Here is a 19943-nt window from a genome sequence, read left to right on the forward strand (position 1 = left end):
CTCACCATCACCCTCGCGTCTGTCTCCAGCTGGACCCTCTCGATTTCTGTGCTGACTTGGGGACAAGGAAATGCTCATTGCCCTAGATTTAAGTTTTCTATGTAGGTGCAAAGCCAGAAACATCATATCACTTTTCAGTAGACATTTTCCTGAAGATCTTGTCATTTAACCCAGGGTGTTTTAAAGGTAAGGGGTATGGCCAGGTGTGGTGGCTTGTGCCTGTAGCCCCAGCTTTTTGGCAGAACAAGGCAAGAGGATCACTTAAGGTCAGGAGTTCAAGATCAGCCTGGGTAACATAAGGAGATCCAATTTCTATGAAATATTTAAAAAGCTAGGCCATTGTGTGCACCTGTAGTCCCAGTTACTCAGGAGGCTGAGGCAGGAGGATTACTTGCCCAGTAGTTTGAGACAGTAGTGAGCTATGATCATACCAATGACCTCTAGCCTGGGCAACAGAGGGAGGCCCTGTCTCTTTAAAAAATGGATAACAGTATATATGATTAAGATTCCTTAAAAAATAACTGAAGCTTGCTGATATGGTTTGGCTGTATCCCTGGGGAGACCCAGTGGGAGGTAATTTAATCATGGAGGCGTTTACCCTCATGCTGTTCTCATGATAGTGGGTGAGTTCTCACAAGATCTGATGGCTTTTAATGGGACTTTCCCCCTTTTGCTTGTCACTTCTCCTTCCTGCTGCCATGTGGAGAAGAATGTGTTTGCTTCCCCTTCCACCATAATTGTAAGTTTCGTGAGGCATCCTCAGCCATGCTAATCTGTGAGTCAATTAAACCTCTTTCCTTTATAAATTACCCAGTCTTGGGTATGTCTTTATTAGCAGCATGAGAATGGACTAATACACTCACACTTGCTGATCAAATATTAATGACTACATGAGAAAGGCTTAGACTAATGCCTAAGCCTTAGTGTATTGTAAGTATATAAAAGTACCTATTTCTGTGTTGGCTTAGGAACAAGGGAATGCCTATTGCCCTAGATTTAAGGTTTTCATGTTAGTGCAAAGCTAAAGGTATCATATCACTTTTCAGTAGATATTTTCCCGAAGATTCTGTCATTTAATTCAAAGTGTTTTAAAGATAACGGGTATGGCCAGGTATGATGGCTTGTACCTGAAATGTATATTATTGCATAAAATGTATAGATATACATTTCTATACATTTCATGTGAAAAATTTAGTCCCCACACTAATACTATAAAGTAGATATGATTACATAACCACTTTACCTATGGGGAAACTGAGGCACAGAGAGGTTAAGCAACTTGTCCAAGGTCACACAGCTAGAAAGAGACAAAGCTGAGATTGGAATTTTGATTTCTGAATCTAGGCTTTTAACCTTTATGTATAGCTTTCTCATGAAGGTTTTTACGTGGCCCAGATACCTCCTTCAGATCTAGGGAATCCACAAAAGTGAGAGGAATATTCACTCATAAATACTGCAGGAATCATATCACCCTCACACACTAGAGGAAATGGCACCCAATTTCCATATTCCACTCTTCTGTCCCATTGCTGGGTGAAGGCCAGCTTTAGCAAATAAAGTTCCTCCTCAGTATAAACTCCATGGTGAGACCTTTCCTAACCCCCCAAAATTATACAATGTTTCCTTCCATGTTTTATTTTTTTTTAATGCTGGGTGCCTTAAAGAGGGTTTCAACTGTATTATGCTACACACTAGGGCCATCACAGGCAACAGCTGCTCAAATTCAACATAAAACTCCTTTGGAATTTTGGTAGCTTTGCAAGAGTTAAAAAGTACCAAGAGAAGAAAACTAAAGAAGCAAACTCACGCACATACCCACCCCCACGCCCGGACACACAGACTCCCCAGATAGACTGCCTACTTTCTGTACGACTCAGAATTTCTTTTCCTTCTGGCAACCCCAGCATAGTACAGAAGGTTCCATTCTGCAGACATGGGTTAGGCACTTGATGTGGAGACATCCACAGACTTTGAAGACATATGCAGAGCTGGGTTTGAATCCACGTCCCGGCACTTATTAGCTGTGTGACCTCAGGTAAGCTGCTTAACCTCTCCACAGCCACCTTGTCTCATTTATAAAAGAAGGGATGGGAACAGTTACTTCAGAGAGCAGTTAAATTTAAATGATATCAATAAAACATGCTGTACAGTGACAAAAACATAAAAGCTAGTCAATAAAAGGGAAAAATTATTGTGGTTAGTAACTCAGGGACACTTCTAAGCATACAGCTATTTATTATTATTATTCATTGGACAGCTACTCTGAGTGCCCACGTGGGTCTGTGAAAAAGAAAGTTTAACATAGAATTTTTGACCCTTTAAAAGATAATATATATAATATGTAAGTATAATATATAAATGTATTTACACACATATGCACTCACACTCATGTGTACATACACATTTCTGTTATCCAAGATGGAGTGCAGTGGCACGATCATAGCTGACTGTAGCCTTGGACTCCTGGGCTCAAGCAATTCTCCCACTTCAACCTCTCCGGTAGCTGGGACTACAGGCACACGCTACGATATCCAGCTTATTATTATTTTTTTAATTTTTAGTAGGGACAGGTCTTGCTGTGTCACCCAGGCTGGTCTCAAATTCCTGACCTCAAGAGATCTTCTTGCCTCAGCCTCCCAAAGTGTTGCGATTACAGGCATGAGCCCCCACACCTCGCTGGACTCTTGACTCTTTTTAAGGCATTTTCACTCTATATAAAAACCGATCTGTGAGACACAGGGTACCCATTGTTAGAGGGATGATTCATATAAAAAAGACTCCATAAGATGCGTCCTTTTATAATCAGATGTGTCCATTTCATAGCGGAGGGAAACTTGAGTTGCATATTGAGCCATGAGTAGATTCGCTCCACTCATTCATTAGAAGACCAGGACTCGCATACTCATATGAGTCACATGCACACAGACGCAACCTAAAATACCCACAGGAGCTGGATGATTCTCAGATATCCACGGTCAGGCCAGACATGATTCCTGACCTCCAGACCACAGCATGCATTTGTTCACTGGGCATGACATGAGGATGGTTCACTGGGGCATCATCCCATCTGCATCCAAAGCAGACATGTTCGGGATAAAATGGGTTAGGATTTGCTGTGATGAAGGAAAGAGGGGACTTTCTGAGTGAAGCAAAATGAATTCCAAAGAAACCTGACATCTGGATTTATAAGCAAGAGGCCAAAGGAGAAATTGAAGATAACAGCTGTAGAAACTGCTCATAAATTACCTACATGGTTTGAGAGGAGAAAGCATATCATAAAATTGGTGCAGGGATCTCAGCAGTGGCTTTAATAAGCACAGACAGATTTCTGTGGTCCCTCCCTCATAGTAGGAGATAATTGGAAAAGCAGATAATCACGATGCCACAATGTGATATAGAATGGTATATCTCAGAAAAAAAAAAAGTGGGGGCTTAGAAAGCCTTGCCCAGCTTCTGGTGTCACCAGGAGTTATCTTCTTACAAACACGCAGCCAAATCATGAATAAAGCAGGACAGATTCATGTCCTGTGGTTACTCAAGAAAACCAAAACTACGGGGACCCCTGGACAAGCAGAGCTGCTACTTTCCTTACAAAACACGAACCCCTGCAGGATTCTCTCTTCCGGATAATGAGATCACTTCCACTCCAACTCCCAAGCTAACACACCCACTTCATCTATATCTGATTATTTGCCTCGTTCTGCTAATTCTCTCTAGGATTTTCTTGAATCCATTTCTTTCATCTTATCCCTGCTTGGGCCTTAGTTTGTTAAAGAAAAGCAACTGTATAAAAGTAGCATAAGTGAGCCAAGATTGTGCCACTGTACTCCAGGCTGGTGCCTGGAGACAGAGACTCTGTCTCAAAAAAAAAAAAAAAGCATCATAATAATAAAGTGCTCACTGTACTATTAAAAGCACCCCTCTTCTCTCTTTGGCAATATCTAGCACAGCGTTGGCACTCAATAAATGCTGGTAACCATGACTTGTATTTAGCCATCCGGTTACCAGCCTCCATCTTCTCCATTCCATCCTCCACATTTCTGCCACAGTTATCATTATTGTTAAAAAAAAAAAAAAAAGAAAGAAAGAAAGAAATAATAATAATAATACCATCTTGCCTCTAATCCATTATTGGCATCTACTGAAAATGTGTAAGTCCCCACCCAGGGTTGGAACATGAGGCACTTCCCAGCCTGGCTTTCTCCTTCTACTCCACATTTTTCTTACACAATTCACTCTGGAAACTACTCTCTAGCCAAAAGTTTTCCATTTCCCTAATCCCAAAATCCAAGAACTTTCCCCTGAGCCACAGAGTATGCAGAATTGCAATTCCTTTCTTAAAGGGCTTTTGGTTTTTTTTCCTGTAGTTAATAGTTGCTTTGCTTTTTCACAAACTGAGCTACTTATCACTGCACTTGCTGTTCTCTCTCTCAAATGTCCTGTCTCCTCTTTAGAGGGAAACCTCCTGCTTGCCAATAAGATCAAGGTCACCTTCTGCCTTTCCCAGAATGGCTCATGCCTTTATCTTACTTCCTAAGGCTCTCTAAAAGTGACCAAAAGGACTATAAATAGCCACTAGCCTCTCCTACTCTCTTTGAAGTCCTCTGGGGCCAAGATGCCTTGCTCTTGTCTAAACTGCTGGCCCAGTGCCTGGCAGATTGGCGACTTTAGTTAAACAACCATTTTTAGTGATTTCTACAAAACCAAGAAAGGAAAAGAAAAAGAAGAAAAAAGAAATACAGACCAAAAGAACACCACAGAGAAAATAAGCCTACATATATACAAAAAGCATAAAATGTAACATATTTAGCACCTCTAAATAAGAGAAAGAGAATGGTTATTTATAAGATTATTTTGAAAAAGCTGTTTTCTAAAAACAGGGACAGATCTTTGAAACGAAAGATACAAACTTAAACCATATTCCAAAATAAATGCTAGAAGGATGGAAGGATGAAATATAAAGGAGTCATAGAAAAGCAACACAAAACAGAATAGAACATTTATAAGTATTCTGCAGAATAATATCTTTTTATACTTTAAAGTAGGGAAGAAATGAAAATGGAAAGACTGACAGTTTCGGGTTCATACAAGTTTAAAATATCTGTCCAGTGGAAGAAAAAAAATCATGGAGTAAAAATAAAATGGAAAACAGCATTTTGGAATTCGTTTGCCTGGAATGTGACAAACAAATGGTTAATCTCACTGCTACCTAAACATTCATTCATATTTATAAGAAAAACAATTTCCTCAAGTGTAATATAGCAATAAAACAGCAAAAATTAAAGCAACTTGAGGTTCTGTTTAAAATTGCAGTGAAATTAGCCTACTTAAAGCTTCTCGAAAACTTGTGAGAGCAGTTTGGGGCTTAACAAAAAGGATCCTACTCATTGGGGGATGATTCTCTGGAGGAAGGAAACTGCTCTGCAGAGGAGCTGCTTCTACAGGCAAAGGCCTTGCAACCCTTTGATGGCGGGGATTAATTTGCAATTAAGAGAGGTTAATTTGGTTACTTATGCTGTGGAGCTCAGAATTTACAACTGTCCCTTTGGTTACTGCTTATGGCCTATGGGCAAGCCCTCAAATTCATCTCAAAATTCACCTTCAAATTTACCCAACACTTAGTGGTCAGGATAATCTAAAAAACAAATGTGATCACATCATTCAAGCTAGTTCTCCAGCTTGTTCTTCTACTGTATTTTCATCCCACAAGTTTTGCATTTTTTTCATATTGGTTTATATTTATTGTTTAATTGAAATTTTATTAAAACATATGATCTCCTTCAACTTCTTTAATCTCCATGTTGCTAAATAACAATGATTATGTTACTATTTCTTGATGTGTAATTTTAGACATTTTCAATTGATTTCTTTTTATTGAAGATGTAAATTTCGTTTTCTTACATTACCCACACCTCACATACACATTTCACCTCCTCCTTCTTTCAATAATTATACCATACTTTGTGTTTAAATCAATATGCAATATTTATATTTATATGACTACAATATATTGTTCAGAGCTGAGCTACAGAGCATATGGAAGTACAGTTTGTTTATTGGAGAGCTTTTGTTTTTCTGTAGTTATTGCTTTGCTTTTTCACAAGCTGTTTTGTGCCTATCAGTAATATGGTTGGGATCTGTGTCTCAACCAAATCTCATGTTGAAATGTAATTCCCAGTGTGGGAGGTAGGGCCTAATGGGAGGCATCTGGATCATGGGGTGGATCCCCATAAATGGCTTAGTGCCATCCTCTTGATAATGAGTGAGTTCACATGAGATCTGGTTGTTTAAAAGTGTGTAGCATCTCCCACTCTCCTTCTCTTTTGCTTCCCCTATTGCCATGCGATAGGCTGGCTCACCTGGCTTTAGCCATGATTGTAAGCTTCCTGAGACCTCATCAGAAGCCAAGCAGATGCCAAGCACCATGCTTCCTGGACAGCCTGCAGAAAAGTGAGCTAATTAAACCTCTTTTATTTATAAATTACCCAGTCTCAGGTATTCCTTTACAGTAACACAATGGCCTAATACAATCAGTAAACAGCCCCAAACTGTTTGAAAGAGGAGTGAAGAAAAAATGCAGTCAAAAACACTACACAATCACACATTTTTGCCCCTTCACACCTCCTTTAGAGACATACCTCCTAGAGCCCTGCATCCTCCTGCATCCACAGGAGGTTCTAGGAGGTTTATCTCTAAAGATGTGGGAATAATTGATCTCTTGGCCTGCTACATGGCTGTCACCCTAGAATGTTATCCTGGAGCATCTCTTCAACATCTTCCTTACTTCACTCCTTTGTTTTGCTGGAGCATGTGCTTGAGCAGCTTCCTCAAAACAGATTGCAAGAAGGTAAAATTGTTAAGAACCTATTTATGCAATGGGTTTACTTTGCATTTGCTCTTGGCCCAAAGTATTCTATAGATGACTGTAAGAATTCTAAATTGAACATTATTTTTTTCTCTCAAAATTATTTAAGCATTCTTCCATTGTCTTCTAGTGTTTAATGCTTCTACAGAGAAATCTACTGCCAACTATATGTCATCTGCATTTACTCTCGGAAAGCTTTTAGGACTTTTTCTTCATCCAAGTTGTTTTGAAATTTTACATTTACATTTCTTGATGTGAGTTTAGCTTTTTTCTTTTCATAAATTATGTAAGAACTGGGTGGATCTTCTAATCTGAAAGCTCACATCCTACGGTTCTGGGAAGTTTTCTTGCCTCATTTGTTTGATGACTTTCTTCTCTCTGTTCTCTCTGATTTTCTCATTAGTGGATGTTGAGCCTACTGGACTGATCTAATTTCTTTTGATCTTTCCTCTCCTACTTTTCATTTCTTTTTTTCTGTATTTTAAAACATTTCTCAGTGCTGTCTTCCAACTTTTTATTGATTTATTTATTTCTATTTAATTTTTGTTTCATTAGAGATAGGGTCTTGCTATGTTGCCCAAGCTGGATTCTAACTCCTAGGCTCAAGTGATCCTCCTACCACAGCCTCCTGAGTAGCTAGGACTACAGGTCTAACTAACTTTTAACTTTTAAATTTTGTTTTTTATTTTGTGATTTTTTTTTTCTTTTTTGAGGCAGAGTAGTACTCTGTTGCCCAGGCTGGAGTACAATGGCTCAATCTGAGCTCACTGCAACCTCTGTCTCCCCAGTTCAAGCGATTCTCCTGCCTCAGCCTCCCAAGTAGCTGGGATTACAGGCATGCGCCACTACGCCCATCAATGTTTTTGTATTTTTAGTAGAGACAGAGTTTCACCATGTTGGCCAGGCTGGTCTCAAACTCCTGACCTCAAAGGATCCACCCACCTTGGCCTCTTAAAGTGCTGGGAATACAGGCATGAGCCACCACACCTGGCCTTATGATTAGTATCTTAATGTATCTATTTACTCTTGGTTTATAAAGAAAACAAAACATTCTATGACCTCCTAAGTCATTCATTATAGTTTTAAAGTTTGTTGTTTCTGTTTACCATTTTCTGTTGTTGTTGTTAACATCTGTTATAACAAAGACTCTGATGAGATGTCAAGTGATCCTGCCTTTCTTTTCTTATTTTACAGTAGGATTGCCTTACATAAAAGGATGAAGCCTTACAACAGGCATGCTATACTAATAGTTAACGAGCAGAACTCAGTCATTTTGAGGGTACCCCCAGCTGTCAGATCTATCAGCCCTTTCCTTAGGCTGAATAATTTTCTCTAAGTAGATTCTTTAAACTCTTGCTTATAGGAGTAAGAGAGGGGTAATGGAGCTGGAAAGTCATTCCATTTCATATGCGGCCTTGATATCCTCTGTCCAAGGTCACCTCTATGAACCACAGTTCATCTTCTCCAGGGAGTAAACCTCCCATATTGTGCCAGATGAGAAAGGGCAGTCGCTGGTTGTGCACAGTTGAAGAAAGGATCTGGGGACATACCTGCTAACTGCATCCCTTCTGCTCAAATCCACCTCCAGCCATCAGAAATGCCTGTTCCCTCCAATTCCTGAGTCTCTGGGGCTCCTGACTACACTGCATTCTTCTGCTCTCACCACCCCCACCCACCTCATGTGGGAGGTTGGGTCTCAGCTTTGCCCCACTTACTCTGTCAGTTACCATTAGCCATCCTGTTTCCATCTTCCAAAATTTTGTACAAGTCTCTTCCCTGATCATCACCTCACCTACTTTTTTCTCTCTATTCCTTTCCTATCATTTTAATAAGGTTTCAGGAAGGTTGACATATAAATGGTGTGTTCAAGCCATCATGCTATACCACACAGCAATATTGGGGTATGGGTTCTTCCCTGAGTATGCCGCATTACTGTTCCTTGTACCCACCCCCCTCAACCAAGTGCGCTTCTTCTGTTCTCCTGCCTGGTCCACCCTTATCCCTCTCCTAATTTCAATTTTCCTTTTTTTTTTTTCTTTTTTGAGACAGAGTCTCGCTCTGTCACCCAGGCTGGAGTGCAGGGGCATGATCTCAGCTCACTACAAACCTCCACCTGCCAGTTTCAAGCAACTCTCCTGTCACATCCTTCCAAGTAGCTGGGACCACAGGCACATGCCACCATGACCAGCTACTGTTTTTGTATTTTTCAGTAGAGACAGAGTTTCACCACATTGGCCAGGCTGGTCTCAAACTCCTGACCTCAGGTGATCTGTCCGCCTCAGCCTCCCAAAGTGCTGGGATTACAGGCACGAGCCACCACATCTGGCCCCCTAGTCTTCAATTTTCTATCCCTTAATGATCCTTCAGGCATTATCTCAAACAAAAATTTTTCTCAGACCTGCCCTGCACATCTTGCATGAGTGTCCAGCCAGCACATACCTTGTGCTATACTGACCTGCTTGTATATCTGTCTTCCCCCCAGACAAGAAGTAAGTAGGCAAGGACTGTGCTTCATCAAATGATCTAGCTCTAGTGTGGAGAAAACCATCTGGCACATGATAGTACTTGCTCAACCGGCTCATTTCTAGTAACCTCGTTTTGGAGGCATTTTCATTCTCATAGAAGTACAAAAAAACAGGGCCATGTTTATTTGCCAATGTCCGAATAAGAAAGGCTAATCAGAGAGCATCAGCAAATAAAAACAGACAGATGTTTCGGAGAGCAAAAGTCCAGGGACACAAAATAGCTTCCAGCAGGGGTGAGGTATGTTTCTAGTGGTTCTAAATGAATATATGCTTATTTGGTAGAGAGAGACACTTGACAGGTTTCTCAGCTAATGCTGCAAATTTAAATCCATTTAAGATAATTTTCTTTATCTTGAATCTATTTTTCTCAGTAACTGAGACACTTTACTGATTTGTAAAAAAATTCATTTGACAAATAAATAATCTACTTCAAGCAAGGACCACTCTAAATAGAAAAAGAGAGATGACACAAATCTAATAGAAAATGGAGAATCGGTTTGAGAAGCCAAGGTGGAGAGAAAACATAGGAGCTTTCTCTCCAGCATCTTGACACTATGTCCAGCCTCTTTTGTCTATTTTATAAGCAGGAAATAAGTAATTCTTAAATCTGAGAGCACAGAACAAAGACCTCTCATGATCCAACCAAAATGCACACAAGTAGTTTCTAGACAGTGTCTCACTCTCTTGCCCAGGCTGGAATGCAGTGGCACCATTATAGCTTACTGCAGCCTCAACCCCCTAGGCTCAGGTGACCCTCAGCCTCCGGAGGAACTGGGACTATAGGAAAGCACCACCACACCTGGCTAACTTATGGTTTTTGTAGACACAATGCTTTGCCATGTTGCCCAGGCTGATCAACTCCTGGGCTCAAGCGATCTTCCCAAAGTGCTAGGATTATAGATATGAGTCACTGTACTCAGCCCCAAGCTTTTCAAAAGGCAAGAATTTCATACAAAAAAAGTGCAAGTTGACACAATAACCTATCAGTTTGGCATTTTTTATATGCTAGTACCCAGTATTGGAAGGGTCTAGTAAAATTCTAATAAGAGTAGAATTACTATAGATTTTCTGGAGGAAAATATTACAATATATATCAAAAATCTCCAAAAATATCCCTCTACTACACACCTTTGGAAGTGCGGATTCAGTCATGGGTCGCGCCTGTAATCCCAGCACTTTGGGAGGATGGGGTGGGTGCAGACCAGCCTGACCAACATGGAGAAACCCTATTTCTAGTAAAAATACAAAATTAGCTGGGCGTGGTGGCACGTGCCTGTAATCCCAGCTACTTTGGAGGCTGAGGCAGGAGAATCGCTTGAACCTGGGAGGCGGAGATTGTGGTAAGCTGAGATCGCATCATTGCACTCCAGCCTAGGCAAAAAGAACGAAACTCCGTCTCAAAAAAAAAAAGAAGTGTGGATTCAGAAAATAAATATCAAATCAAATATAAATACCAAATATAAAGATATGACCGAAATAATACTCAATAGAATCTTATATATAATAATGAAAAATTGAAAATAACCTAAATTTCCAAGAATGGAAACAGATCATTATTAATAACATCAGAAAACACTCACGATTTAGTGTTAAATAAGTGATATATCATCCACTCCTAATCTGCATAGAAAATAGACTCAAAGACAGCATACTAAAACTTCAATAGCTGCTGTCCCCAAATGATGAGATTATGGTGAGTTTTTTTTTAGAAAAATGCAAATCAAAACCATAATGAGATACCATTTCAACCAATCATAAAGGCTATTACTAAAAAGTCAAAAGAAATGACAGATGCTGGAGAGGTTGCAGAGAAAAGGGAACGGTTATACACTGCTCATGAGAATGTAAATTAGTTCAGCCATTGTAGAAAGCAGTTTGGTGATACTTCAAAGAGCTCAAAGCAGAACCATTTGACCCAGGAATCCCATTATTGGGCACGTACCGAAAGGAATATAAAGTGTTCTGCCATAAAGACACATGGACAGGTATGTTCATTACAGCACTATTCACCATAGCAAAGAAATGGAATCAACCTAAATGCCCAGCAACAGTAGACCAGATAAAGAAAATGTGGCACATATACACTGTGGAATACTATGCAGCCATAAAAAAGAATACCATCATGTCCTTTGCAGCAACATGGGTGGAATTAGAAGCCATTATCCTAAGCAAACGAACTCAGGAACAGAAAACCAAATACCATAGTCCTCACTTATAGGTAGGAGCTGAACACAGAGTACACATGGACGCAAAGAGGGGAATGACAGACATGGGGCCTACTTGAAGGTGGAGGGAGGGAGGAGGGTGAGAATCAAGAAACTACCTATCAGGTACTATGCTTATTATTTGGGTGATGAAATCATCTGTACACCGAACCCCTGTGGCAAGCAATTCACCTATAACACAAATCTACATGTTCCCCTGACCGTAAAATAAACATTGAAAGAATAATAATAAATAAAGTACAACATAAAGCTTTTTGTAATGAGGCCCTTTCTATATGTTTCTGGAACACTTTTACAACAACTTTTTTGTTTAGCTAATCTTTCATAAGCAACAGGAATACTAAGTTTATTTATTGATGAGGAAATGAAAATAAAAACTCCCCTAAGAGCTACAAATAACAATGGAAAATATCACAGACTTAGGGTCTACACCCACTCTTACCATCCATCACTCTCCCCGAATGACTGAACCCAAACTTACTTGGTGGGACGATAATCCGGAATGGAACGGTCCAGTGAAATTTTTTCACTAAGGTAGGAATTGTAGCCATATTTCTCATGGGGCCCCTTGGCCTTCTCTTCCTCAGCGGGGGAAAGAGTAGCCGGAAGGCCCCCTTTGCCCCGCCCACCATAACCTTCGATGAGCCCAAGGGATTTTGATAAGCCTAGAAAAAGCAGGAGAAAAAAAGAATTATTAGAAAACTGCCATAAGAGGATGTATCACTCAATCTCCACTATAGCTTCAATAGACATTTTAACATTACCGGTCAAAAAAAAAAAATGATGTCCTCAATTTATCCAACTCAGGTATAGGCTGCGAAAACATTTCTATTGAGAGGAAGGTCAAGGCCACAGAGAGTTATTGGGTTAAAGTCTGGTTACCAATTACAATCCTCTCCCTCCGTCTCGGCCAAAAAATACAAAAATTAGCTGGGCGTCATGGTACACGCCTGTAGTCCCCAGCTACTTGGGAGGCTGAGGCAGGAGAATCTCTTGAACCCAGCAGATGGAGGTTGCAGTGAGCCGAGATCGCACCACTGCACTCCAGCCTGGGCATCAGAGCAAGACTCTGTCTCAAAAACAAAGCAATCCTCTCTCTCCTTTTGGGAACTGGGGTGAGATTGGGGTCTGTAAGAGGGAGAGACCATCTAAACTGGGAGAAATGGGGACCAGAGAGGACACAGGACATGAGACAGAACCGGGGTCATTATTCATGCCTATTTCCCTGTTGCTAGGAGGAACTACAGCAAGAGGGAGTAGAATAAAGACCCAAGTCACAGATCACTGCCAAACTGCAGGTGCTTTTGCTTCATTTGAACAGAAAGCGACATACAGATTGATTTTCACCCTGAGTTTAAATGGTCCAACATTCTGACACAGCTCTTTCTCTAATGGTTTTATTTAAATTTTATCTAAATGGCAACAGGAAATACAAAATGTCTGAGAATAAATCACAGAGGAAAAGAAAAAAACCCGCAAGGGTGATAACCGTGCCAAGTAGAGTTGGAGGCCTCTGCAACAAGCCTCACTGAGCAATGCAAGCTCCCAGGATGGTGGCAGCTTAAACCTATTATTCCATTAGAGGATAAACAGCTTGATGGGCAATTTTTAAATCCTGGAGTTATGGGAGGCTTTACTACTTAGCTAGAAAACTTTCGTTGTTAAGGGTCCTCATGGCCTTCTGCCATTTCAAATGTTCCAGCTACTCAGCACATACAGACACACACACAGACAAACAGACACAGACACACACAGACACACACAGACACACACACACACACACACACACACACACACACAACCACTTGATCCATTTAAATGATGAATAACCAATATCCAGCATTTCATTGCTGCCACTGACAGAAAGAAGACAGACCAGGCTCCTTGGCTCTTGGCTTTCACAGTCTGGGCAGCCCGAGGCACCCAGAAGGATCCACACTTTCCGAGAAGACATCCCCTAAGCAAGTTAAGAGCCAAGAAATCTGCTCCAGTTGTGAGATAGTTCCCCATCACCTAGTGGCAAAGCTTGTATTCTCTCTCCTGCCGCTCTGAAAACAGAAATTTATTTTCTGTAATATCAAGATCGAAAGCAAAGGTTGAGTGAGCACCTCAGTCAATGTCAGATGAGCATCATTTTTCTGCCTGAGAATCATTTCCTCCGTCCAATACGCGCTTCCATCTTTTCTTGCAGCCATCATCTCCATAGAGGCCCTATCAGGGGAGAATCAGGGTACTCCAGCACTTTCTATCTGCTCCCTCATCTTGAATCTGATCCACACCAATGTGTAACAAGTATTCCAATGGCATCCCCTGAACTGTCCTCAGAACTCTACAAGGACTCTTCATGTGTTGAGTACAAATACCTGTGCTTGGTTTTAAAATCACTTGTGACGCAGCATTACTAGTGGGAATGTACAGTGGTGCCGCCACTTTGGAAAACAGCTGGGTTTTTCTTCAAAATGCTAAATATAGGCTGGGCGCAGTGGCTCACACCTGCAATCCCAGCACTTTGGGAGGCCAAGGTAGGTGGATCACCTGAGGTCAGGAGTTGGAGACCAGCCTGGCCAATATAGTGAAACTCCGTCTCTACTAAAAATACAAAAATTAGCCAGGTGTGGTGGTGGGCAACTGTAATCCCAACTATTCGAGAGACTGAGGCAGGAGAATTGCTAGAACCCAGGAGACAGAGATTGCGGTGAGCCAAGATCCCGCCACTGCACTCCAGCCTGGGTGACAGAGCGACATTGTCTCAAAAACAAAAAATGCTAAATATAGTAACCATATGACCCAGCAATTCCACTCCTAGGTATAAACCCAAGAAAAATGGAAACATTCGTCCCCACAAAAACTTGTACACAAATGTCCACAGCTGCATTATTCTTATTAGTTAAAATGTCCATCAACTGATGAATGGAAAAACAAAATACAGTATCTCCCAAAATATAGTATATAAAAACAAAACATAGCATATTATATTGACCAATGGGATATTGGGCAATATAAAAGAATGAAGTAGTGAGCCAAGCTATGACGTGAGTGAACCTTGACTTGAAAATGTTATGCCAAGTAAATGAAACTAGTCACAAAAGACCATGTAGTGATTCTATTTATGTGAAATGTACAGAAAAGTTGAATCTGTAGAACCTGAATGTAGATCCGTGGTTGCTTAGGGAAGGGGGGACTTGGGGAGAAAATGGAGAGTGACTGTTAATATGGATAGGGCCTCTTCCTGGAGTAATGGGAATGTTACAGCATTAGATCATGGTGATGGGTGCACAAATTTGTGGAGATACTAAATAACCACTAAACTGTACACTTTTAAATAGATGAATGATATGAGCTCTGTAAAATATCTCAATATGGCTGGGCGCGGTGTTTCGTGCCTATAATCCCAGCACTTGAAGCGGCCGAGGTGGCCAGATTACTTGCTGCTTGAGGTCAGGAATTTGAGACCAGCCTGGCCAACACTGTGAAACCCCATCTCTACTAAAAATACAAAAATTAGCCCAGGGTGGTGGCACGCACCTGTAATCCCAGCTACTCAGGAGGCTGAGGCAGGAGAATTGTTTGAACCCAGGAGGCGGAGGTTGCAGTGAGCCGAGATTGTGTCACTGCACTCCAGCCTGGCAACAAAGCAAGACTTTGTCTCAACAACAATAACAACAACAACAACAAAAACCCTCAATACAGTTGTTAAGAAAAAAACACTTAGGATAGACAATTCTATTCACAGCAAGAGGAAAGGCTACCCAACATAAAAAATTTCTAGCAAAATCCCTGAAATGCTCAATAAAACAATTTTAAAATATTTAAAATACATATCTGATCTTGCAAGAATGAAAGGGAAACTCCTAGAGGTAAGTTAAAATCAGACTTGAGTCTATTTCTGCTCTCAGAGAGAGGGATAGGATGGGTTGCTGCAGTTTCAGAGCTCAAGCGTGCACAGGATATGAGATTTGGGGTTCTCTTGAGAAATATCATTGAAACTGAAATATCTGCAAAAGTTTTAGGCCCCTGAAAGACTGAAATTTTTTTTTTTTTTTTTTTTGCAAATCCAAGGAACAGCATAATGAGACAAACAAGAAGATGGCCTCTGGGTGTGCTCAGAGTCAGGGTGAAAACATCCCAACCCAGGACTTGAGACTACACATGTGTTTGTCTAAATTGACATGGTCTCCAGAGGTCAGAGAATTGCCATTGAAGATTACAAGCTCTTCAAAGAGTACTCAAGACAATAATGGAAACACAGTCATAAAATCTAATTTTTAATATTTTATATGGAGGAAGGAGCCCATCTAGGCAAAAGTGTCTCAGCCCACAAAAGTCCATCTGCAGCCCTGGGTCCCTTGAGTTCAGCTTTTCATCTAGAAGTGACACATTAAGAAGGAAGGTAACAAGCTCTGAAGCATGGCCGATAACAGCACAAAGGCTGACCCCAGGAACAACAGTAATGACAGCGACCATTTATTGGGTACCACTGTGTGGTGGGCACTCAGCGAAATGTTTCACATTTATTCTACCGTTGTTTCCTCTAACCTCCTGACCAGCTCACGGGGAAGGTATTATTACAACCTCTGTTTCACAAATGAGGACACTGGCCGAGCGCGGTGGCTCATGCCTGTAATCCCAGCACTTTAGGAGGCCAAGGCGGGTGGATCATGAGGTCGGGAGTTCAAAACCAGTCTGGCCAACATGGTGAAACCCCATCTCTACTAAAAATACAAAAATCAGCTGCGTGTGGTGGCGCATGCTTGTAATGCCAGCTACTCAGGAGGCTGAGGCAGGAGAATCGCTTAAACTGGGACCTGGGAAGCGGAGGTTGCAGTGAGCTGAGATTGAGCCATTGCACTCCAGCCTGGGCTACAGAGCATGTCTCCATCTCAAATAAAATAAAATAAAATAAAATAAAATAAAATAAAATAAAATAAATGAGGATACTGAGTCTGAGAATGTAGGAACGTAGGAACTTTTTCTTTTAAGGGATAGCCTCACTCTGTCACCTTGGCTAGAGTGCAGTGGTGTGATCAGGGCACACTCACTGCAGCTTTGAACTCCTGGGTTCAAGCAATCCTCCTGCCTCAGCCTCCCAAATACCTGGAATTGCAGGTGCATGACACCAACCTAGCTAATTTGTTTTAAAAAATTTTGTCGAGATGGGGTCTTGCTGTGTTGCCCAGGCTGGTCTCAGACTCCTGGCCTCAAGTGATCCTCTCACCCTGGCCTCCCAAAATGCTGGGATTACAGGTGTGAACCACCACACCTGGCCAAATGGATTTTCCCCTTCCCTTCCCCAGTACTTGCTAACTTCTCCTCACAAGCCACACAGTCCCCAAAGGGTCAAGGCAAAAGACTCTATCAGAATGGGACAGAATTCTTGACCTTTGACTTAACTTGGCAGCTCCCATAGAAAAACTTCTGATTCTTCCTCTGACTTGATCTGTGTGGTTTGGTTGGCTTGTCTTTTTCTTCACTTGATGATACAGCATGTCTTTTGTTCAGTCTAAATAGATAGCTTCCAATCCAAGTCATTAAATTTCACCTTAGAGCTAAAATGCATTTCAGCTGTGTTTACCAAGCACACTGCCCTGGGCAGCCTTTCCAATGCAGTCAGAGGGGCCAGAAGAATTTTTTTTAATAAAATGGTATAGAAATTAAGACCAAGTATGCATGCGTATCCACCAAGGAGACACAGGGAATGATGGTCCTGATGAGATTTCCTTTCTCCTTCTGTGGCATCATTGCTCCCATGATGAAAGGCATTCACGTAACAGCCTCCAAAAATATCATTCCTCACAGTGTGATGTGACACCTGTGAATTATATATTTTGTGGTCCATGTGCTTCCATTTTCCCCCCAATTTAATCTGCCACAAAAGTTCGACAAAGTAGCAAAAAAACAAAACAAAACAAAACAAAACAAAACCCACAACAACAAAAACACTGTGCTTATTTTGCAGGCCCCAGGAACTGTTGGGAAAGATAAAAGTTCAAGTCCACCAGCCAACCTCAAGTTGGTCTTGACTTAGCCAGGACAGGTTGACGCTGGAGCAAGTTGGATGACTTCGTGTACCCAGGAAACCTTCTTTTCTGCAAGTGCCCCTTGCTTATTGGTCAGAAGCAGTTGCAACCTTTGCAGCCTGAAACTGAACTTGCAGGCAAAGAAGTCACAAAGTCAAAGGGGGCAAAGAGAGAAAGCGGGAAGAGAATAAGGTGGCTTCTTGGCACCAGGCCTGCAAGAATCCATCATTCCCTTCTTTTCCTCCTGAGTTATTTTATTAGGTCGGTGCAAAACTGATAGCAGTTTTTGCCACTAAAAATAATGGCAAAGACTGAAATAACTTTTGCACCTAATAGCTGGCGATAGTAAAGCCAAGTGGTACTATTAGGCAAGAACTTGAAGATAAAGGGAGGAAGGACAGATTGAGATCCATCATCCTATTGCAACTATGTCAGATATCCTTCATGCTTCTCTCCAGAGCTACTCTCCATCCTTTTCCTCCCAGTTGCATATCCCAGCAGAAAGACCTATAGGGATAGCTATACGTTCACCTGCTTCCTGGCTTTAGGTTGGGATGAACCAATAGGAGGCAACTTAAGGACACTTCCTGACGGATGGAAAGAGAGAGAGGCGTACTTATTTTCCCATCTCTTTCCCTACTGGGCTGGGGTTTGATAGAGGCTACATTATCCTCGAATCCAGTTGCTATTAGGCATATCTCTCATAGGATTATAGCTATCCTTGCATTCCATTAACCACTTCCTCCTCTTGCCTCTACAGACCTTATGGTGACAATTGCTTCCTCCTCTGTTACTAGCCCTGGGGTCATTCACCAAACCTTGTCATTCCTTATTGGTTTCCCTTATCTCTTCACAATCTTTGTAAATATTTTGGTAACCTCTCTTTAACTGCCCTTTCTGAGTGTGCCACCTATCTCCAGCCAGAAAGGAAAGTCTTGATGCTATACCTGTATCCTCACAAATATTTCATCCTACTTGATATGGTTTGGCTATGTCCCCTCTGAAATCTCATTTTGAATTGTAGCTCCCATAATTCCCACATGTTGTGGGAGAGATCCCATGGGAGATAATTGAATCATGAAGGTGGTTTCTCCCATACTGTTCTCATGGTAGTGAATAAGTCTCACAAGAGCTGATGGTTTTATAAGGGGTTTCCCCTTTTCGGTTGGCTCCAATTCTGTCTTGTCTGCCACCATGTAAGATGTGCCTTTCGCCTTCTGCCATGATTGTGAGGCTTCCCCAGCCATGTGGAACTGTGAATCTATTAAGCCTCTTTTTCTTTATAAATTACCCAGTCTTCAGAATGTCTTTATCAGCAGCGTGACAAGGGACTAATATACTACCTATTACGATTGGAAGACTTCTCCTGTGGTCCTATGTTTAGGTGCCCTTCTTAATGGCAGAGATGTGGTCACCTCCAGTGCCTGACACATGGAGGTATCAGGTAGGTAGATGGATGAATAGAGGGTAAATCTGGAGAACCAACTTGGGGCCATCTATTACAAACTGAATGTTTTGCTTTCAGTTTGCTTAAGAAAGCAAATTAAAGACCCATAAGGAACACTTCCAATAGGAGAAGAGGTGTTGAATATACTAAATATCGTAGTCTATTTATAGTAACAAAGAAGGGAATCTCTACCCATGAATGTCACAGAAAAATCAAGCCTGAAAAGAGCCATTTGGTGTGGCAATGAAAGGCACTGGTGACCTTTGAGACAGTGTCAGTGAAGTAAGTGTTTCTAGGGTGATAAGAAAATGAGTCAGGAGATACAGCTGTCACACAGTGAGGATGCCCAGGTTGGAGCAAGTAGACATCTCATATTAACAGTGCTTTTCAGTTCAGCAAGAACCAACTAGAATGTACAATGTATATAAATCTATTTCTAAAAGTAACAAATATTACAGTATACCTAGGAATAACTTTAACCAATAAGAAGATTGGTTAAAGTTACTAAATTGGCCGGGCGCGGTCGCTCAAGCCTGTAATCCCAGCACTTTGGGAGGCTGAGGCGGGTGGATCACGAGGTCAAGAGATCGAGACCATCCTGGTCAACATGGTGAAACCCCGTCTCTACCAAAAATACAAAAAATTAGCTGGGCATGGTGGTGTGTGCCTGTAATCCCAGCTACTCAGGAGGCTGAGGCAGGAGAATTGCCTGAACCCAGGAGGCGGAGGTTGAGGTGAGCCGAGATCGCGCCATTGCACTCCAGCCTGGGTAACATGAGTGAAACTCCGTCTCAAAAAAAAAAAAAAAAGTTACTAAATTTACTCATTTGAAAATTTTACTAAATGTAATAAAATAAGATATAT

The 19943-nt window shown here is 41.3% G+C and overlaps 1 protein-coding gene across 2 annotated transcripts in view; it reads right to left on the reverse strand.

Annotated features, from left to right (window-relative positions):
- GALNT17 (polypeptide N-acetylgalactosaminyltransferase 17) overlaps positions 1-19943 on the reverse strand; it is a 505206-nt gene that overhangs the window by 310877 nt on the left and 174386 nt on the right. For both annotated transcript variants that reach the window (XM_032254907.1, XM_032254908.1), the window contains exon 2: positions 12097-12280. In XM_032254907.1, coding sequence (XP_032110798.1) covers positions 12097-12280 — 184 coding nt within the window. The remainder of the gene's footprint in view (positions 1-12096; positions 12281-19943) is intronic.

The sequence above is a fragment of the Sapajus apella genome, unplaced genomic scaffold (genome assembly GCF_009761245.1).
Source record: "Sapajus apella isolate SASKATOON/1434 unplaced genomic scaffold, GSC_monkey_1.0 scaffold88, whole genome shotgun sequence".
Classification (NCBI taxonomy): Eukaryota; Metazoa; Chordata; class Mammalia; order Primates; family Cebidae; genus Sapajus; species Sapajus apella.